At 38.9% G+C, this 23185-nt stretch overlaps 1 protein-coding gene across 3 annotated transcripts; it reads right to left on the reverse strand.

The window, feature by feature from the left end:
- Nucleotides 1–23: 23 nt before the first annotated feature.
- Nucleotides 24–20772, reverse strand: zeb1a (zinc finger E-box binding homeobox 1a). 3 transcript variants are annotated; one of them, XM_079613847.1, is made up of 10 exons: nucleotides 20406–20772; nucleotides 13630–13791; nucleotides 11000–11047; nucleotides 9893–10033; nucleotides 9593–9795; nucleotides 9356–9461; nucleotides 6889–8495; nucleotides 5114–5677; nucleotides 4851–5022; nucleotides 24–3142 (listed from the first exon to the last, which is right to left on the reverse strand). In XM_079613847.1, exons 1-10 carry the CDS (start codon nucleotides 20461–20463, stop codon nucleotides 2547–2549), a joined length of 3657 nt encoding a protein of 1218 aa, XP_079469973.1. In that variant the 5' UTR covers nucleotides 20464–20772; the 3' UTR covers nucleotides 24–2546. The 3 variants fall into 3 exon arrangements, with proteins under 3 accessions (XP_079469973.1, XP_079469972.1, XP_079469974.1); XM_079613846.1 differs by having other exon boundaries at nucleotides 4851–5025; XM_079613848.1 differs by lacking the exon at nucleotides 20406–20772 and adding an exon at nucleotides 19084–19385 and having other exon boundaries at nucleotides 4851–5025.
- Nucleotides 20773–23185: the final 2413 nt, after the last annotated feature.

Here is a 23185-nt window from a genome sequence, read left to right on the forward strand (position 1 = left end):
GAATAAGTAATTAAGAAATGACCTGGTGCTTCACTTCATTTTATTTTATGGGGCATCATAAAAGGAAAACAAAGGAAGAAAAATCTTACAAGTAGGTTCATCATCACCTCGTGGAATATGTGACATTTACACACACAATGCAAAGTTGGCACAAATGAAAATAAATGTAAATGAAATGGGTTGACAAATTTTGGTTCCAAAATGGCAATTTCAACACCAGTACAACAATATGAATCCATGCTCTTCATCACAGGTTTAAGGGTCATTTACTATTAATTACCGTGAAGCTGTTGGAAAAGGTTCAGGGTTTAATAAAAAACAAAAAAACAATGGGTGCAAATGTCTGCCTGATTGACTTTCTGTGGTAGTATTAAAAAATAACTTGAAGTTATAAAACTAATACTGTAATAGTTCAGTTTGGATTTATATACTGTACATCAGGGTTTAACCTCCTTCGTGGCACTCAAATTCAATCTAAAATACATTGTGTTAAACTACAACATTGTGTATTACACGCAATAAATAAAGCAATACAAAAATAAGACGTATATAAAAAGGTTCTACAAATGAAACATTTGTCAATGACAATAATACTGATGGTATTACACAATATACACATGCATAAACACAAAGAATAAACATTTTAAAATACATTGAAATTAATAATACTGTAAGGTCTGCTCAGACACAATCAACTAAAACATATTAATCCTATGCGCCTCTTCCAAAGTGCTGCATTAATTGTGCACTTCACAGTCATATTACATACGGTCCATATTAGTCGTATGACTTTAGGATGATAGATTTTGTGTAGTCTATAGATCCATGAACCTTGGAAATCTTAACAGAGAGAACATCTAGATGAAGAATATGGATTTCCTTATCAATACAATCCTATGGCTAAGAGAGAGAACAACTTTTTTAGGAGTGCAAGGTGAAAAGCTTAAGTGCGCCATTTTGATTATCACAGGTAGATGGCAGTGTTACAAACTTTAATATTTTTGTACAATTTTTCAAATCTGTTTGGTTTTTGACGAATGTTGACATATATTATTTACCTTTAAATTCTTGGCCAGCTGACTAAAGTCTAGATTATCCAGTGTGACTGTGGCGCACTATTTTAACATTTGTGAATGGCACTTACAGCTTGGCGGTCTTGCATAAGGCTGTGGGTGTGCAGTTCCTTAGAGCAACACCTATGAACACAGACGGACACGCTACAACATAAAGCCACACAAAGATAAATGAAATAACAAGTGAAACTGCCTTCGAGGTTGAAATGACGAACCCTTTTTTCGGTTTTTGTTTTCATATGGTGTCATGATTGTGATAAGTATCTACAATTATTTTTTTTTAACGGTTACCGACAAACTTTTTGGAGTGCTTGTTATGAAACATTTTTTTCTCAATAGAATTACAATCTAATTTGAATTATTGATCAGTTGAGTAGTTCATTACAGGTAAACAGTTCAGATTATATCAACAAAGTGATTCGATTGTTAAATGACAATAAGCATTCCTATGAATATTTCCATAATTAATGATTCGTATGATATTGAATCATTAATTCTTAATAACGAAGTGCAATCTAATTTCCTTCATAAGGCAGACAAACAATCACATGGGAAAACGAGGCAATGCTAACAACAGATTGCCTGTTTAACAAGACAAAAATACTGAATGGTATTTTAAACTTGAGGCATTAAGTATCTGGCAAGTCTCACAAAAAAAAATGCCCAGGTCATATTTCACACCAAAACAAAAAAAATCAGAAAATTATATTTTGTATGAAGAAAATATTCATGACAATTAAGCATGAAAACCATCCTATCTGAACAGTTTTTCTTTTTTGTTTATTAAAATCACCATGAATTAAAATGTATGGCATAAATTAAAATCAGTGTATACTTACAATTGTTCTTTACAAATTATGTAGACTTTTGAAAAGGGAGTGTGTTAAATTGTCATCAAAATAATGCCTGTGATGGTCCTAAAAATAGGCTTAATTTTCTTTATGCAAAATATAATTTCCTCTCTTTTTTTTTTCTTTTTGATTTTTGGAGTGAAATATGACCCTTTTGTGAGAATCACCCCTGTAAGTAAACCAGCTATACCTGCAGTGCAGAATTTACTTTTGTTTCTGAAAATGTTAAAATACTGATTTTCGTAAACTTCATTGGCAAATATAAAGGTATAGAAATCTGACTGTACAGAGCAACAAAAACACATGAACACTGAAAATTTGACATACCGAGGTCGGTTCAGTAACGGAACAAAGCGAAACAACTGAAACTTTTAAGTCCTATGAAGTCTAGTTGAGTTGGAGTTTTTTGTTTCTCCTTTTTTTTCCTTGTTGTACTCAAATACTTTTTTTTTTTTTTTTTTTTAAACAAGGAAATATTGTTTTGTAAATCAGGCACACCTGGGTTTTATACACAGTAAAGAGCTGAAACGGTTTCCATAGCAACCGACGATTAGTTTGATGAAGAGCTCATCACCTCTTTCATTAGTCCCACGTGAGTGACAGAAAGAGGAGTGTTCATTCTTCAGTCCTCGACTGCCATCTCTGTGTTTCCTTCATTTTGAGTGAGAACTGGGTCCTCTGCACTGCCTGAAACCTCCCTCGATTCCTCCGTCTCCATAGCATCCTCCGTTTCCACGGTTTCCCCGACTTCCTCCTCCAGAGTGTCAGTGTCTCCAATTTCCACCTCCATAACCATTCCTCCTTCCTCTGTCTCTTCCTCCTCGTGTCCTCTGTCCTGCTCTTCCTCTTCTCCGCTCTCCTCCTCATCCTCGTAATCCTCTCCTACTCGCACCACTCTGATATCGCTCATGTCCAGAGCGGATAAATCCTCTTCCTCCTCCTCGTCCTCGTCCTCTGCGTCGCTCTCTCTCTCGTCTGAGTCGAGGTGAGAGGGAGGAGTGGAGGTGCTGATCTGTTCTGGCAGTTCATGAGTGTCCCTCTTGCAGTAAGAGTATCGGTGGTTCATGTGCTGAGAATAAGAGCCCGAGTGAGAGAAGCGTTTGCCACACTTGTCACACTGGTAGGGCTTCTCTCCGGAGTGTAGTCGCGTGTGCTCGATCAGGTGGTGCTTGTGTTTGAACGCCTTATTACAGATGGCGCACTCGTGAGGTCGCTTACCTGGGAATGATAACGCAATACGTTGAGTTTACCATAAAGGGAGTACAGATTAACAGGCACAGTGGCTGCAAAAAGTATGAATGCCACTGTATTCGATCATGGTGTTTATATATATATATATATATATATATATATATATATATATAATCACACACGACCAAAAAAAAAAGTTGCTGTTTGGATTTAAATAGGCAAATGATCAATGATTGGATCATTATTGCAGTGATTATTATGTTTCTAACATGTTATACGTTTGGCAACAGTTCTTCTAACCCTACTTGATAGTGTGTAGCTTTCATTTCTTAAACAACCATGTAGAAAGACACATCATCATGGCCATATTCCAGGATGACAACGTCAAGATTCATCAGGCTCACATTGTGAAGGGAGGAGCATGAAGAATAATTTTCACACATGATTTGGCACCTCTGAGCCCAGACCTTAAATTCATTGAAAGTCTTTTATTTGGGATGTGCTGGAGGAGACTTTACAGAGTGCTTGACTCTTGCATTGCCAATACACGATCTTGACCAAAAGGGGTGCATACATTTTTGGTCAAGATATTGTATTGACAAGGCAAGAGTCAAACACTCTTTAAAGTCTGCAAATGTCTGATACCAATGATTGGACGATACATCAGTGCATCAATAGTTTTAAAGGGGTGGTAAAGTGCCCTTTTCACAAGATGTAAAATAAATCTCTGATGTCCCCAGAGTGTGTGTGTGAAGTTTTAGCTCAAAATACCCCACAGATATTTTTATATAGCATGTTAAAGTTGGCACTTGAGGGTTTGGAAAAACGCACTGTTTTGTGCCTGGCCCTTTAAATGCAAATGAGCTGCAGCAGAGGGCGGGTTTTCAAGAGCTCAAGTGTGTTAGCAGCTGCGATTACCTCACGCAGACACTAAAATGACAGAAACTGTTCTGCCCAGAGTCAGACAAAGATGGAGAGACTCAAGAAGAAGTGACAACATGTAGAATGCAACAGGACGTCTCTGAATGGTTAGTTGATTAATTTATGTTTCTGATGTGGAGTTAACTATCTTCAATTAGGACATTCTGTCATCATGGTAATCTATAAATCGCTCGTATAGGAACTGTTGTGAGATGCACACAGAGTGACTTTCTATTGAATGTGAAAAGACAGATGCTAAAGTTTGAGCTGACTCACAAATGTGCTCTTATACAACAACTTTTCCTCTTCTCAACATGGACTGTGTTCCCGGGGGCGGGGTTTATGTACATTTTAGGGTTGGTGATGTCACTAACCCGGGAGGAATGTCGTGTAGTCCCTACCAGCCGTTTGTTGTAGTCCTTTTCTTTAAAAGCAAATATCTTCCTTTGCTTTGAACTTTTGAGTGTTTTAACTTTGCAGATGTTGTTTATGCTCAAACAGCAACATTACACACTAACTAAAGTTAGAAAAGTGAAATCATACTCAACCACCCCTTTAATATGTTACTTTTATACATTTACCAGACAATTGCATCCAAAGTGACTTATAGAGCAATAAAGGTTTATATTTATTATTATTAGTAGTAGTAGTAGTATTTTTTTATCAGTGTTGTTTTTCTTGTAAATCAAACCCAAGACCTCGAGTTGCAAGAGGTTGCCAGCAGTTTATCTACAGGTATATTTTGTTTTCTATATACTATATTAATACCTTTTCAGATGTCCAAATGCTGTAAATCATGTGTGGCTTTACGTACCCGTGTGTTCATACTTGTGTCGCAGCAGTGAGCTGCTCTTCTGAAAGATTTTGTCACACAGATCACAGGCGTACAGGCCCCCGACAGTCTTCCTCCTCTTCTTCATGAGAGGTGAATCTTCATCGTTCTGGTCCTCTACCCCTGACACGCAGTCAGAAGCGATGTCCGGGACCTGCTGAGGGAGAGAAACACCGAGTCTGGAATGATGTTCTGAAGAAAGGTACGTGCAGACCTTAACGTTTGTGTGTATTTGTTGTGCTTACCGGACAGTTGTTGAGTATCACCGTCCCCTTTGTGTCTGTCGAGACACTGTCAGGGGTCTTGATGCTGGAGTTGGTGGTGTAGGTGTAGGTGAGCTGAGGAATCAGGATGGTTCGTTTGTTACCGGATATTGCAGTGCCGATGCACGGAACGCCACCTGGCTCCGCTATGGCAAGCAGTGTTGGCAATGACGCTGTCATGATGTTTAATTGACCTGTGGTGCCCTGTGTCACATAGATGGTGTTTCCTGGCAACGTTTGCTTCTTGAGGCAGGTGAGGTTGAGCGGTTCCTTTTGAGTGGAGACCGGCAGCTTAGTGGTGGTGCTGGGTTGAGTTGGGCTGGACTTGGGGAGTGAGAGGTCCAGTGGTTCAGACTGCAGATCCTCCTCTACGTCTTCTGTCTTTACAATGACGAGATCATCGGTGCAGAGACTGGCTGGAGGGGAGGCGGGTGAAGCGGCACTTTCATTTTGGGTGTCCTCTGAGGTGTCATCAAGGGGTTGAGTGGGAGTGCAGGTGGCTTGAGTTGAGTTTGTTTCTTGAGAGACAGCAGATGGTGTTTTTTTCTTGATCAGACAAGAAAGTAAGACATTATTAACATGTTTTGGAACAACTCATTCATTTTAAAAGGCATCATTAGTGACCACCTTTGAAATTATTTTTTTAGGCCTTGACACGCTTAAATAATTGCCTTGTGCATTAAGTGAAAGGATTATAATTATTATAATGAACTATAATTAAGAAATATTGTATTATGCTTTTAATATCTGTAAATATATGATTTGTTATTTATATACACACTTTTTTAAAGTTTGAGGCAAGATTTTTTTAAAGAAGTATCTTATGCTCACCAAGGCTGCATTTACTTAATCAAAAATACAGTATATATATAATATATATATATAAAGGTAATTTATTCCTGTGATGTTAAAGCTGAATTTTCAGCATGATCCTTCAGAAATCATTATAATATGCTGATTAGATGCTCAAGAAACATTTCTTACTGAAAATCTTTTGATATCCTTAAATATACATGTATTTTTACACTTTATATTTTTAGAATTTAAAATATTGTCAGAACTTTTCTAAGCTTCATAATATAATATAAGCTTATTTAATCATGAATCCATTTTAAATAAGAATAAATAAATTTGTATTGTGTATCTGTGTTAAACTTTTACTTAATTACACAATTATTTGTATTCATAACAGCCCTAATTCACCGTTCGCAAAGACCCACACCCCTTAGTAGTTACTGTCGCTATGTCTGAAAAGCTACGCCACTCTCACACCACACCATGTTCTCACGCAGTGAAAAATACATCACGGAGCAGAGAGGACACTGACAACGCGCCGACAGACAGGACAGACCAGGTTACTTTTGATATTAATCATATTAAACAAAGTCTCACCTTTCAAATTTGGTCATTTTTTAAAAGAAATTTAAACAATAAATACCGTTTTGTGGCTCTTTAATGTGTCTGACAGATCGCTGTAGAGTATCAGTTAAAACTGCTCATGAACCGATCATCTCTTCCTTCTAGTTCATTTATAGCATCAAATAAACATGAATGAACATAAGAAGGAATGTTGTTTTAACCGCGGAAAGGCGTCAGTACAGTACAGATTACATGTTAATCTACTAACTCTCCTGACTGCTTTGTCGGACGGCGAAGTATGATTGGTCACTGGTGAGATCACCTGTCAATCAAGCTCCCTGCGAAAGGTCAATTGTGACAGCTCTATTTTACAGTTCAATAAAATGTTTTGTACTAACCTCTTTGTTGGTTTTTGGGTTGCTTGCACCCTGGAGCAATATCTTTTTTGAGCGCATCTTCTGGTACCACTTGCTGACCGCCTCTAGAGGTAACTTCACAGTCTTGGCCACCTGTGCCAGCTGCCCGTTAGTAGGCTCTGGGTTCTGACTGTAGGCCTTCAGAAGAGGGAGGAGGCGTTCTGCTGCTCCACTCTTATCCTTATCCAGTAGAGAGGTGAGAGAGATAGTTGTAGGCGACGCTTTGGCGTCACTGTCTTGCGAGTCTGCGAGCTTCCGTTTACTCTGGGAGCTGTCACAAACCAGACATGTCGCATAGTTATGGAAGTTATCTCCGCAGGCGACGCCACTGTGAACCGTTCCAGAGTGTGAGACTGCATCAGTTGTTTGTTTCCCTTCGTCTTTATTTCCGTCTGTCTGCATCTCGTCTTTCTCTCCTTCACTCTGCATATCGGTCTCGATCTTGGACGGAGAGTCTGGTTCGGTTTTTATTTTTTTTTCTGGTGGTGCAGTCAGGTTTTGTGGTTCACAATTATCCTCCAGCGAACTGGTATTTTCAGTTGTCTCTTTTCTTGCTGGTGTGTTTGTAGTTTTGTCTGGGGTTGATTTCACCTCGGTGCACTGCGTGTTGGGATTGGCGACAGGTATTTGTCGAACCACAAGGCTCTGCGACCCATCTGCCCTCCTCACTAGTAGTAAAGTTTGCTGGGTGAGCTTAGGTTGTGCCGCCCGAGCTTGGACCAACCTAGCGGCCTGCGCTGGCGTTATCTTGATGATAGATGGCGGTTTGCTTTGGACTGGTTTAATGATGTTTACCTGTGTAGGTTTAGGTGTAGGTGTACCTGATGTTTCCGTTTCGGTCAAGTTGGACTGTACTGAATTAAGCTGGATCACTTTTGGCTGTGCGATGTTAGATTCTGTAGATTTTGCTTGCGCCATACCGGTTTGGGTCACTGTGGGCTGCATTGTGTTCACTTTTACTCCCTTGAGTTGTGGGTCTAGCTGGGGGTTGTAGTTGATGATAATTTTGGTATTTCCGTCTTGTCCCACAACCGGTAGAGAGATGGCGGAGATCACTTGGGGCTGTCCCTGCTGTGGCTGCAACATGACAGCTTGCGTCTGCGATTGGCCTATGATTTTAGCGTTTGTTCCGTTTGCATTACCACTAGTCAACACCTGCCTGCCCTCCATCGCAGCGTTCAGCGCATTCTGTAAGTCACTAAGGTTGATGCTGATTGGCTGGACCAGCCCGACAGTGGGCAGGACCAAGGTTTGGATGACACCTTGCGGAGCCACGACCCCGTTGGCATTTGTGCCGGCTATTGTAGGTGTTGCTGGCGCAGATTTGGGTTGGTGTTCAACAGGCTCCTGTTTGATCTGTTTCAGGGGGAGCTGCTCTTGCAGAGGCTTGTTGGTGATTTCCACCTTCTCCCTCAAAAGGATTTGTGTGGGGCGAGAAATGGTAAGCGTTGTTTTCACTCCAGGTGCGCGAGGCAGGCCGTTGACCGCTTTAGTCACGCTCGCACACTTCTTACTGCTGATGTGAGAGCTGTAGGACCCCGAGTGAGAGAAACGCTTCCGACAATTAGAGCATTCATATGGCTTCTCACCTGTAGAAACACAGAGTTAAAGAAGCTTATGGATTACAAAAGTATATGTAGTCACTGATATACACTACTGTTCAAAAGTAAGTTTAAACTTTGATGAACAAAGAACTCTGAAAAAGATGTATCATGGTTTCCACAAACATATTAAGCCACACAACTTTCTTCAACATTGACGATAATAAAAAAATATTTCTTAAGGACCAAATCAGTATTTTAGAATGATTTCTGAAGGATCACGTGACACTGAAGACTGGAGTAATGATGCTGAAAATTCAGCTTTACATTACAGGAATAAAATGCATTTTAAAATATATAAAAATAGGAAACAGTTGTCTTAAATTGTAATAATATTTCACAAGATATTTACTGTATTTTTTATTGAATAATTGACCACCTTCTGAAGGTTATTATGGAAGCCCTCAAAGGAGGAAAAAACAATTTTATCTTTATCTTACAATGTAACTTTAATTATTTATTTTATACCGATGTGCAAACAAGCTTCCTTTTTTACCATTTCTGAAACATACCAAAAATCTGTCTCTTAAAATATGTTTTCCTCAGACGTTAAAACTAAACAGTGTGAAAATGTCGACTGTACAAAGATCATAAATATTCAATTGGGCACTTGTCAGTATTCATAATTGGCGCTCAATTCCCTATAACAATCGTAAATTTACTGTATAACATTTGCTAATACGTTAACCTTTCTCTGGAACAGGGTTTCATAGTCCATGGTTAAAACTGGTGTTAATCCTAATGTTGATTTACAAGTGGGTGGGTTTAACCTGGATTTACAAAGACATTAACTAGGGATATATCAGAATCATTACTGGACTCTATTTGTGCGGTGGCTGGCAACTGACCGCTGTGAATGCGCAGGTGCTCCTTCAGGTGATGTTTGTATTTGAAGGCCTTGGAGCATTCTGTACACTTAAACTTTCTGTTTCCGCCCGACTGAGAAATAGTCCGCTGAGAAAAGAGACAGGAAACAGTTTGTTCCTTCAAAGTAGTTTGAGTCAACATGTGACTGTGAACAAAAGGTCTGTGTCATTTCCTCCACAGAGGTGTGAACCCCATGAAGGTGTGGGTGCTGCTTGTACCTGCTCTCGGACGTGTCTGTGAGCGGTCATGTGACGGACGAGCTGTGTGCGGTAGGTGAAGGTGTAGCTACAGAGGGAACAGCAGTAGTTGTCATCGCCCTTTTCATGCCGTAGTTTAATGTGCTCCTTCAGCGACGTGTGACGCTTGTAACCGCGGGAACAGTGAGGACAGGTGTGCAGCTGGGAGAATGCATCAGGAGTACCTGACAGAGAGAGAGTCGTAATCAATCTATGCATTCAACTGTAGAGGAAAAGCTGATAGCAATTGAAGGAAAGACAAAAAAAGAACTAGATTGGTACCGTTCTCATCGTGGACCCCTCGTTCTGGCGTTCTCTGATGCTCCTCCTGGGTGTCTGAGTAAATAGGTTCAGTTTCCGTCTGCTTTTCCTCACCGGCCACTTCATTATCAGCACAGTCTTCCTCATCAGTGACACACTCCTCTTTCAAACACACACAGGCAGATTAGATCAACTAAAACGCACACAAATACCCTCTTCTCAGCTTCTGCTTCAGCATCAAATATATTTGCATTTTTATTTGAAACGCACATATTGTGATGCACAAAATTTAAACAACAATTTAAACAACTGTTATATCTTATTATCTTAATTGTTTAGATTTTTATCATGCACATTAGCTTTTTTTCGATCCACTGGCTGAATAAAAATTAAATTTCACTCTCTAACAGTAGGTGGCGCTTACAGGGGTAAGCAGAAATATAGAGGTTACTCTGGTAACCCCTGTATATTACAACAGAGCTGTACTTTTTAGAAACGCGATGATTTTGCAGGTGTGATATAATCACCATTTTTAGGTAAAAATTGTCATAATTCATCAACAATAGATCATAAGCAGTAGCTTGGCATAAATGTATTCACTGAAACCTGTATAATGCACAACAGTTTTTACTTTGAAACAAATAAATCATAGCCTTTTGAGGTTTAATATTCAAATTAAGCCATATCGTGATCCTCATGAAATGATAATTAAGACATTTCTAATACCGTTTAAGATATTTAAGACCTTTTTTATTGCCTTAAATTTGATCCAGCTGAATTTAACAAAATCCCAATTACAACATTGTATAGATGACATTGTATCATATGATGCTCATAAGTTTCTTCATGTTGCGTTATTAGCTGATAACACCAAATCAGTAAAATAATAAAAATTGCACTATGAAAGATCTCCATAAATTGCCTGTTTTTGCACTTCCTGCTTTTCCCTGCTTGATAATTTCTGTCCAATGGATGACCTTAGCACACGTGTGGTTTGGTTTACAAATTTTGGTTCACTTGCAAAAAGGGGCAAGTTGGGGCAAAAGTCACGTAGTGCAATCCAGCCTTTATACTGGTAAAAGCCTTTGAAATTAATTGAAAAATAAAAGTGTGTTGCACTAAACTGACCTTTGACCCTTATTTCTTGTATTAAAGCATCTGGCCCCAGGCTGCCATCTGTTGAAAGAAAAAAAACAAATCTATTACTTCATTGTTTTGATGAAATCAATGTACTATTAAAACAGCTGCTTTCGTTTCTGCTCTGATAGCCGCAAGATCACGGTAAACACGGTGAAGTGTGTGTTAGAAACAAGCGGCAACCTCCCCGTCTCTCTCTTGAAACCAACACGGAAGTGAATTAAACGGCAATTCATCGACTGGCCGCTTGAGGCTGGCTGCAGAAGGGAGTCAAATCTGTATCTCCCCCATGTTAAAATGCCCAACTTTAAAGCAGAAAGAAACATGTTTACAGCCTGGTTCTCTCTGTGGCTTTGGTCTATACAGCTAATGTTGCCCTTCATAACAACTGTGAGGGGGGTGATTTTTTTTTATAACTTACCCGTTTAGTTGATTAATATTTAAAGTTCTGCAAAATTAAGGGTGTGTCCACTTTTGAGTGACAGGTGGATTCCCGCTGATGTAAATGCTAGCCGGTTAGCCGTCACTTCACCTCAGCAAATTCCAGCCGCTGATCTTGCCATCTCTGCCGTGTTTGGGCTTTTTTTTGGGGATTATTTAATATAATTTAATACACCCATTACTTCGCCCATGGCTTTGGATCCCGCCGTTGTCGTCGAGTATCGTTCGAGAGAACAACCAGCGCTGTATTCCAGTTGTTTTCCTCTGTGAACATCATGCACTAATGGATGTGATGTCTGACAATTTCGTTGCTTTTTGGAGTTTTCAGATTTAAAACCGTCTATAGATATAAAGGCTACACTCGTTCTGCGGTGCCGTTGCTCTGGGACAGATTATAACATCATGCTTATGTTCCATCAGATGAAATCCTGCAGGTGTCTGTGTTTCTCCGTCCATGCAATAAATGCACATCCTTGAATGAGTGCGGATCTCTAGCGCATTTACTTGAACTTCATAGGTAATATATCTATGTTTTGAGTTTTGACCCATTTGAGAATTGAGATGCGGCCAAAATCAGAATTTAAAATGAACTGAATAATAAAGCTCTCTACGAACTTGACGAGCGATGCTGCGCTGACGGACCAGAGACTGTAATAAAGAGTGACTGACATGTATGCACATAATCACGGACACACACACACACACACACACACACACACACACACACACACACACACACACACACACACACAGTAATATATTGTAGTTACTGCATAATACATTTTCAACTAGCAGAATAGCTGTACAGAATCACGATACACAGTCTCACTTGTAGCTATGTCTTTTAACTATTATAATATTTTCGAAGGACAAAAACAGGACCTTTTAATTGGCATTCTGATTTTAATCATCAACTGTCACTTTAGCACGAGCCCCTGTGCAGTCGCAGACTTGGTACTGTGAGTAGCATATAGCATTAGCTCCCAAGCCTGCGCTAACCATGGAGCTAACTCCATAACGTCACGCTAGGTGGGCGTGGTTTCAGATAGCCAGGCTCCTCAGCTCCGCCTCTTTGCCCATATTCTGTTATCCGGGAGTGACGAGCGGTGACGAGAAGGCCAAGATGGCGACGGCCAGCTCCGCCCACTTTAGGCTTCGAAAAATGCTCTTCAGAAACCTACGGGTGACGTCACGGACACTACGTCCATATTTTTTTACAGTCTATGGTTAGAAATCAGGAATGGTGAGAGAACATTGTGTTTGGTACGTTTTTCGTCTACAGCCAACAAAGTTTAAATCCCGTCTGTCTAGCGCGCTTCCTATAATGTTTACGCATTAGGTCAGTAAGCGGCCATTTGTGGTTTGAACGCATTCGACCACATAAGCGTTTACACTACGAAAGCAATCCAGTTAAATGTGTTTTCGACTACCTCTGGAAGTGGTCACCTGTATTTAGCGACCAAAACGCATCTTAATACCAAGTGTAAACAGGGCCTAGATTCTGCACCATTAAAGGCTGTGACACGCAAAGCCGACGTCAAAGAACTAGCACGGTGAAAAAAGTGCTAAACACAAAGCCGACTGTGTTGTTGCCTCGCATCGGCTGCGTCTCGGCCAAAAAGCTGCGCTTGAACACACCAAAAGGACTACAGGCGACTGTCAGCTAGCATGTGTGTTCTGTGCCTGGCTGTAGGGAAATAACTTTATCGGCAGGTATGAATAGTCGATATTCGTCATTCAAAAAAGGAAACTAAAACTAGGACTGCAGATATAGAAACGCGTAAACAAAGCAGAGCTTGCTTATCATTTTGAAAATCAATCATGCTGATCACTTTCTTCATTCTAGATTCTGGAATGCTTAGGTAAGATACTTAAAATTAGAACAGCCTTCTGTCTGTGCCACTCGCTAAACTGAACAGCCAATCAGAGTGGTCTCTACCGACGGCCCCGATGCCGATTCAACATGCTGAATTGGGGTAAATCTCGCCGATGTGAGAAACACACCGCAAAAACAAGCCCGACAGAGTGACACTCCCCGATGGCCCAACGTTGGACGATTGTCGGCCATGCTGTGGTAAGATGTTATCTGTCAAACATCAATCATCCTTACAATTGCATCCGTTTTGGTTTGTAACCTAAATAAATGCATTAAGTTTCTAATCTCTTGTTTGTTTACTCACCGTCCTGTGTGCATGTGTCAGACAGCTGCCGTGCTGCTTTGAGCTGGAATACTGAGGACTTTTGGTCAGGATCGTCAGCAATACTGTCCTCCTCCACAATGTGCAGTTTGTCTTCATCATCTGAATCTGAGGTCGCCTCCGGCACACTGCTAAAACTCCTCACTGCATAACAGAGAGAGAGAGAGTCTGGCTTATTCATTTTAGGATCACAGATGTTCCCAAAGGCAAATTAACAGTGATGATCATACTCTCTTTTAACTATTGGCCATGTTTGATGCTGTTAAAACACGTGCACATATGTTTGCAAACAGGACACTTCAAGTGGTGATGTCTCTCTAATCAGTAACAGCTGTGATTGTTTTTTTGTTGTTTTTGTTTTTAATTACTGTAAACCTAAAATGTAAAATGATTGTGAAAATAGAGGGTTTACACAATCAAACAGGCACACACACACACACACATCCCTGATGAACAAATATATGATCATGCATAGCATACAATAAAGGTAGAATTTGTGCCCTAAAGACAGGAAGTAAGATTCGTCTAATTTTAGATCAGTTTCCTGCAGCCCAGAAAAGCTTTTTACCTGCTGTGTGACATCATCAGAGACACGTTGAAGAAAGGAAAGACGAGCAGTGTTTAAAAGTGTTTTTAATAGCATGTTAGCGCAGATACAGCGATTTTGACACATGGATCCATTCCTTTCTCTAAATCCGAGAGCTCTAGTTCTCAAATTGTGCACAAGCATATGAGGTACTGGAAAACTCATCTCTAACGTGCGTGTGTGTGTGCGCTTGTGAATACATGTTAGGATACGAAGAATATTTCCAGATGTGCATGTCAAATTTGTGTTTTTAAATACACAGATTTAAGCTCATCCAGTTTGTTCTACAGGCAGAATTTGAGGATGTCAACAGGAAGTGATGTAAAAGTGATCCGATTGTGCAAAAAAAACAGTTCCCGTTTAAGGTTTCTGTTCTCTGAAATGATCCGTACGAGGTCATGTCACATACCTGTGCATGCAAGAAATGGAAATTATGTTTTTTTTTGCCATACAGACGGAAAATTTATTCAAAAACCTTCTCTGTTCTCACAGCGGATTCAGACCACTGCTGAATGTCTGTCCCATCCCCTGGACAGCTGAAATCACAGTCACTAGAGCAGGTGTGTAGTAATCAGAGATGCTTTTGGCCCTGATAAAAATACATTTCAAAGTGCAAAAATTCATTTCATTCATTGTTCCAGCCACGAGAGGAGCATGCGATCGGCTCTGAATCAGCATAGTGGATCTCATATAATTATTTTTTTTTTTAACAAGATGATTGATTGTTTCCTGGACTACCTGACCTTTCACGATCAACATAGATAGTGAAATTTCAGTTATTTAAACCGTAGTTTCATAAAATACTTAACTGACAAAAAAAGTGGTCCATACAAGCTATACTATAGTTCTCTGTGGCAATAAGAGACACTCATAAATGACATAACTGATTGATATGAATCACACCGTAAATTTCTCTGTTCTTTACACAAAGCCATAGACCTTAGTCAGGATAGCGCCATATTTAATTTTTGACTGCAATGGAAACGAGGCTGTGAGCTTGTGAGGGATGTAATTGCAGTGCGTGGATTGTACTGTTGTTTAACAACATATCGATAAAAAGTAGAAAAAAAAAACATTTTGAAAAGTTGTGAGTTGTGAAAATGATGTGATCCCGAACCTTTTTACAGGGCGTGCCATTGTGTAAAGACTCTAAGTCTATCCCTCACAGCCTTGTTTTCATCGGCATAAAATTTAATATGGCATTGGCATCTAACCTGACCACGGTCTATTGTATCAGTAGACTTTTAATGTAGCACGAGAGTTAATGGTAACACTTTACAATAAGGTTCATTAGTTAACATTAGTTAACTACATTAGTTAACATTAACAAATAATGAACTGCACTTATACAGCATTTATTCATCTTTGTTAATGTTAACTTCAACATTTACTAATACTTTATTAAAATCTTGTTAACATGAGTTAATGCACTGTGAACTAACATGAACTAACAATGAACAGCTTTATTCATATTAACTAACATTAATAAAGATTAATAAATACTGTAACAAATGTATCGCTCATTGTTAGTTCATGTTAGTTAATACATTAACTAATGTTTAATAAATGAACCTTATTGTAAAGTGTTACCGAGTTAATTGCATGGAAACAAGCAGCATGAACATTCTTCAGAATATCTGCTTTTGTGTTCTACAGAATCAAGTCATACAGGTTTGGAACGACATGAGGGTGAGTAAATTGTTTTAGTTTTTAGGTGCACATTAAAGGACATGCACACTTGTGCTGCCTTCATGGGTGTGTTTATTGTGCACCACCTGAGTGACAGACCGTGTTGGCAGGTAGAACCGTTTCCAGTGTGACTTCATAATCAACACAATCAGGTCACCATGGCAAGCTCCGGTTATGTGACATTTCCTGGGATGTGTTGATTTGGCTTGTTATAGAGTGCACCTGCCACCATACGTGTACACACACACACACACACACACACACACACACACACACACACACACACACACACACACACACACACGCTCTGACTTCACATAAGAGAGAACCGTTCAGGATCACCCTGATATTCTAAAAACAAATTAACCAATGAGTGCATTAACTATATGAGCACATTAAAATTTAAGTTTCTGTTTGTGTGTACCGGTAGCTATATGTTTAAAGGGGATGAATTTAAAGCCGATAAACATTCAAAAATTTCTAATGTCAGCAATGAACTTACATGTATTATGTGTGTGAGTGACTACTAAAATGTTAATTTCTTCCTATATCCACAAATACCCATTAAATTTATCAAAAGTATCAGTAAAGACATTTAATGTTACTAAATATTTCTATTTTAAATAAATGCAGTTCATTTGAACTTTCTATTATCAAAGAATCCTAAAAAAATCAATTTCCACAAAAATATGAAAAGAACTTTCAAAACTTTAATAACACTACAATCCAACAAAAATATTTTTTAATGATTGTCTTTATTTCTGATACAATATATATTAGACCTTTAAGTATTTTGATCTATGTGTTTATATATAGTCGAGTGCACAACTTTGCAATACCCTCTTTTGTCTTGTAAGTTTATAAATTCCTTTAATACAAACATACAAGATATTACTTTTTTTTAAATATAGTGCTGGTCTTCAGAAACTATGTAAGATATGCACATATCTGTCACAAAAAAAGTAATAAAGGAAGTTACACACCAAAAGATAACAATCCTGCGGATTCATGCAAATTTATGGACTCAACTGTATAAATGCATTTGTGTGTGTGGTTGTGTGTGTGTATATATATATTATATATATATGAGAGAGAGAGAGAGACTTAGGCATGTAATGGTGTGTGTGTGTGTGTGTGGGCACATAATCTATTTAGAATCACTTGAGAGCAGTGGTCACCTGAGATTTGTTTCTCCCAGGTCTTTAGGTTAATAAGGGCCTTCATGTACACACACTGTATGAGCCACGTGAGACCAATTAAACAACTTTTCTTTTTCACATCCATGTAAACTTAATCACGACATATCTTTCTGCTTCTTTCAATCACACAAACACAAGTCCCTCCCAACCCTCCCCCACCCTAAAAAAAAGAAAGAGAAAAGACCTCCCCTTCACCCTGAGAAACTTTCCCCCTGCCGTACAAAGAGGCGGCAAACCACTGGGGGAGATTAGCATGCAAAAAGAGATGCCCAGCAGTCACAAGCCCCCCCACAAACACGGAGTGAAATGTGAAAAGCTCTTTAATGCCCTCACATATCCCTTTTCCATCAGCAGGGAAGTGTGAGAAGAGCTCAGTGCTACAGGTGTTCTTATTGTCTTTGCTTGTTCCATGCATATACCTTTACAACACACATTGAGACACGCATTACAATGTACTTCATTGTTAGAAATGTCATTGGCATAATTTGAATGGTAATTTTCTAATCTATCTAGAGAAAGAGAGAGAGAGGGGAGAGTAATACCTGATATTATATTAATATTAGTAGTTTGTAATACCTGACAATACAATTTGAAGATTCTAGCATATCTATATATCTATCTATCTATCTATCAATATTATATATATATATATATCCCTTAAGATTATGAAACGGGCAGTGAATTCTTAAAAACAACAATCCAGAAAGAAAAGCTAAATGATAACACGTGTGGCCTCAGAGGTCAGGGGTCGACTGAAAGGGTCAGGAGGAATGAGGAATGGAAAAAACATTTTCCTCTTCCAAAGCATAATCTTCATTTTATGTTTTCTTAAATATAACTTTGGTTACTAAAAAATTCTCAAAGCAACTACTAGCCTATCTGGCTGTCATTTTCTGTCTTTCTGTATCTCACCTGAAATGGAAATGAGATGTAAAATGCACACTTCTAATATTATGTGCTCCCTAATCATGACATTCTCCAGGACTGATATCCTACACAAACACAAGCACATAGACGCATAGCCTACATGACAGCTGATTCTACAGAGACATCTCTCCAGAAACAAACATGAGGCTGAGTAACTGGACCAATGAAAACCACCGTGTGACCTCATTTCCGTGCAGTAACGCCCTTAAGATCGTAAGGCCTCGTGAACATGTCAAGCGCGAGAACCAGCGGCATGAAGAATGAAAATAAAAGTCACAGCACTGCGTGGCGCGCGCTCCTCCTAGTGCTTACGTCACACCACCCGTTCGGCACACAATACATCCGTCCGCGCCACACAAAACAAAACATATTCGCCGTGTATTCTTGTCAAATGTAATAATATGGCATATCGCACAAAACAACCGAAACAAAATCTCAACATGTCTGATAGGGATAAAACTGTAAATTCGCTCTATAACGACGGACACAGTGAATCCGCGCCTCTCGACATGAATAGACTACCTTTGTTTCTTTACAAAGAAACGTGTGATGTATATTGTTACTGTCATTATACAGCTTAAAACGCGTTTAAATATTATATTAAAATCGTACAATTACTAAAAAAATGCCAATGAAAGCACCTATGTAGGTGTTTCGTCACCTATCCTACCTGGCTCGTCTCCGACATACGAGAGCAGCCGCCCCGCCCTCACTGCAGCAAATAACGGTCCACACCGCCATTACAGAAATACCTTACGGAAAAAACGACCTGTTTGACTTCTGACCAGTAATAGGACAATAGGACAGCAGCTCTAACAACCACCTTATGCACTAAATCCTTCTTTCCCGAACACTCTACAGCCGCTGAAACTAAACTCCGGCGCGGAAATAAAAATATAAACAAAACAATCTATTTTGTAGCAACGAGCATACAGCGAAATATCACTCTATAGTGGATGAAAGCTAAATAAAAGAGGTCATCGGTCTGAGCTCGACATTATGCACGTCTGCAATCAAACACCATCTTCTCTCTACCTGCACAAGTTGCCATTTGCCGTGGAGTGTGCTGGGCGCCTCTCTCGCGCTTCTGTCGGGCAGATCGCGTTTCACACACCGATTCCCTTCCAGCGTCGGTGCAATCACGGCTCTGGACACGCGAGGAGTGCGATGATCGTTAAAAGAGGACATTGGATCGCTCCGTTATCTTCTCACCGTTCAGGTAAACACGTTGACGGCTCCTGGGCGTGTTACGTCGCGAGCGGATCCGCGCTCCTTGTCACACGCACGCACAGGAAAAGGTAGCACGGTGCTCATAACTGCACTGCACGGCGGACTATATTACCGGATTACCGGAAAGGTTATTTAAAGAGAAAGTGACGTCGAACCAGAAGTCAACATTCAGTGCAATATTGGACGGGGATATTTAGATAATGAAGAAGTGGATGAATGCAATTGCCTTTGTACTTTTAAAATGTATTTAATAAATCTGATGTTAGATCTTTTTGATATAGCCTAGGCATTTTTCTCCAGACTTTTTTTTTTGCGAGGTAATGGCATAAGCTATATATTTAATGAGAAAGAAAAAACTTTTAATAATATGGCAGATTGTTATTTGCTATTAATTAAATAAAAATATACTCTTGTAAAATCTAGAAAAAAAAAATATTCAGCTAAAGACCATGGCTTTTAAGATTCAGGACTGGACGCTCTTAAAGAGACAGTTCACTCAAAATGAATATTCGCTCATTATTTCTAACATTCGTGTAACAAAAAAAGAGATGTTAGGTTGAATGTTATGGACTGACAGGCTTGGTCACCATTCACTTTTATTACATATTTTACAATAAAAGTGGATGGTTTGATGCTGTCATTCTGCTGAACAGGTCCTAAACATACAGGTTTGAAACAACATGTTAAATGATTTTGGCGTGAACTGTCCCTTTAAGTATTTTATTAAATGTGTGAGTACCGACAACTGTCAAGAAGCCCTCTAGGGATCTGTCATTTGAATGCAAAACAAGTTTCAGCTTTTAAAGCAGCAGATACTCTAGTTATGATTGAGTACGGCACTATTTGATTTACTCTACGCCACAAGTTTCTGATCAGGACAAACGCTAAAATACTTAATTGTGTTTAATGCAGTATGTAATGCACACGCAGTTAGTGCACGAGACGTGCGTCCTTCCGTATAACGGTCCGGGCAGACTCAGGTATAACGGTGCCCAGTCCACTCCCATATACTGCACAACTTCATAAGTCGTCATTAAACTAGTCTAAAGATGGAAAAACTAATTTTAAACAACTTTTCTGCCTTTCGTTCTAGTGCGTGTGATCTGATTTCAGCCTGTGGGACTTACCGTTGTTGCGTTGTGGTTGTGTCTGTTTTCTGCGCTGGCACCTGGGGCCATCCGCCATGATTTTTGCGCTGTGTCTAAACGGTGCCTCGCGGATTGAGCCCCCTCTCCCCCCTCTATTACCCCCTCCCCATTCCAGGCCCCTCTCCGCACCTGGTTTACGACATTCTGCTTTACGACATAACCTTTTTATGCAGTGAGAAACACCTCTCCTCTGACACCCCACCCTCTATGGGCAGTTATCCATTGCTTTCAAATACGGAGAAACATTCCGCATTTGTAATAAGCGTTTATTAAGAGGTACGGGGAAAAAGTTTAGAGCGACATATGGGGACATAAGGGTTATTGTAATATCGGGAGCGCCCCCGACAGGCTGGGAAGTCCGATGACGTAGTTTAACCCTTTAAATAGAGGTTAATATCAGCGTCAGTGAGTGCACTGCAAACATAATGAAAGTTGTGGACACATGCGACAAGACTGATGCAAAGAGTTTCAGTTGTTTTCTTTGTATTACTCTAGTTGTCTATTCCATTTCATTTCACTGCATAGATAATTGAGGTTGGTTTGATCAGGGTTATTTTTTGTTCAAAATCGAACTTTTTAATGAATGCCATAATACAAGAATGACAGAATGAGAATCATTCAATTCAAAAAGAAAAATATATATAATGAAGCCGTGCCATACATTCATTAATAATATAAAACAATAGCCTATACAATTGGGAAAGGGTTGCCATATAGGCAACTTACTTACAGTGTTATAAGCTCTAATCGCATTTTCTACTAGGCTATTACATTTTATGTAAAACATTGGAATAAAATGAATTTAAAATGGAGAAAAATGTGGTTTGTAGTCAAACCATTTCATGATGATGAGTAATATATATCAGACAAATGTGTGGTAGAATAAAATAATAAATGTTTTCATCTTCTCTGTTGGGTGTCAACCTCTTTGAAATTGAAGGGGGAATACTGTTCACTAAAGTCTAGTTTAATCGGAAAGTGCACTCTGCTGTCCTCTGCTGGAGGAAATAATCCAGTGCATCTATGTCACCTTCTATTAACTGTACAACATTTATTTTTTTAAATAGGTGTGTGTACATATAAGTGATTTGACCGGACGAATTGACCAGACTCGCAAAATACAGAAAAACAACCATGAATGAGTAGCTATTCCCAATATTTTCCCCCAAAACGATTCTGTAGCAAGGTTTAAGGTTCAGGAACGAAGGAGGCGGGAACCGAACGTTCAGAATAAACTTTAATCCAAAAATAAACAAACAACAATACGAAAGTCGGCAACCACCCTACGTACCCCAACAACCTTATAGCAACACTTTAGCAACCACCCTAAGTACCATAGCAACCGCATAGCAACACCCTAGCAACCACCAGAGTACCAAAGCAACCGCATAGCAACACCTTAGAAACCACCCAGAATACACAGAATTGCAATTGACAAAAAAAATTTAGTAACAACTTTTGGATTTGAAATAAAAAATAATGAATAAATGTTGTATTTGTGGCAAACACCGGACCATTTTCATTTGTACACGTTTTATTTAGACATTGGTATAATTAAAATGAATAATATTTTGTCTTTTATTGGCCTGTTTAGCTGAGCACTCCATGGAAAAAAATTAACAAAATTGATAAAAGAACACATATTGCACAGACACATATTTAATCTTATCAGACGATTAGTTAATTGCATTTGATCGATTTTTACTTTCAATTAAAAATGCATATTTGGCCTGAGTTTTTGTTGCGTTTCCACTGGATTCTAGTTCTGGCCAGAGGCCCCAACAGTGGCCCCAACAGTGAAAGCCAGAAGAGAACCAATTATACAGGCTTTTCTGGTTGGAGCTGAGACGTGAGGAAAAGAAACGAGGAGGCACAAATTAAAAATGAGAAGCACCCCAGTTATCTGTACAAAACACCTTATTTCCACGTTGATTAGACCAAAACAATAAACAAAGAGGTATTCTGTTAATATCAAAACTGCATCTAAGGAAAAAATGTACACCACCATGTTAATGCCTCTTTGTTTATCTAATTTTTACCAGGAAGGCTTTTAAACAACTTCTCTCCTAACTCCTTGTTTATTTGGAATAAAAAGTATATTACACACAAAAGAAAAACTTTATTTTTTAGACATCGGTTTGAGTCTGATATATTATTATTTGGTCAGTTTTTGATAGTCATTGATGGTCAGTTTTTGAGTATTACTGAATGTCTTACATTTAAGTGTCATAAAAGAATATTGTATTGTCATGAATTCTATTTCTGACAAAATTTTTATCTATTCAGAAATCAGGGCACTTGGTGTAACACTGTAGGAAGTCTCCAAACATTTGTTTTTAGTAGACTTGATTTAATTAATGATAAATGCAGTAACCAATCGATTAGATCTATTAGATCTCTTCTCCTCCATCCAAATGTGTTTAGGTTAATATGTTTCCCTCATTTGAGTGGGAACATTTTTGGGGAGTTCTTAATCGGTGTTGTGTAAATAAAACCAAAAAATTTAAAATTTTTCACAGAATATATCCTGTGAAAGACACAGTGTTTTCATCTGGATGTTGATTACAAATGCTGTTTTTGTAATTGTGAAAGAGTCTATATTGTGCACTTTTTTTTTTTAAAGGCCATGCTAATTTTTCTTTTGGGAAAAATAACCAAAAGAAAATTTAGAAAATTAAAGATTTTTCTTTAATCTGTGTTAAAATCAACTGCAATCTGGTGTTACATTTGTCATCTGTTTTACTTTATTCCAATAAATA

This window comes from Phoxinus phoxinus (assembly GCF_949152265.1).
Source record: "Phoxinus phoxinus genome assembly, chromosome: 5".
Lineage (NCBI taxonomy): Eukaryota > Metazoa > Chordata > Actinopteri > Cypriniformes > Leuciscidae > Phoxinus > Phoxinus phoxinus.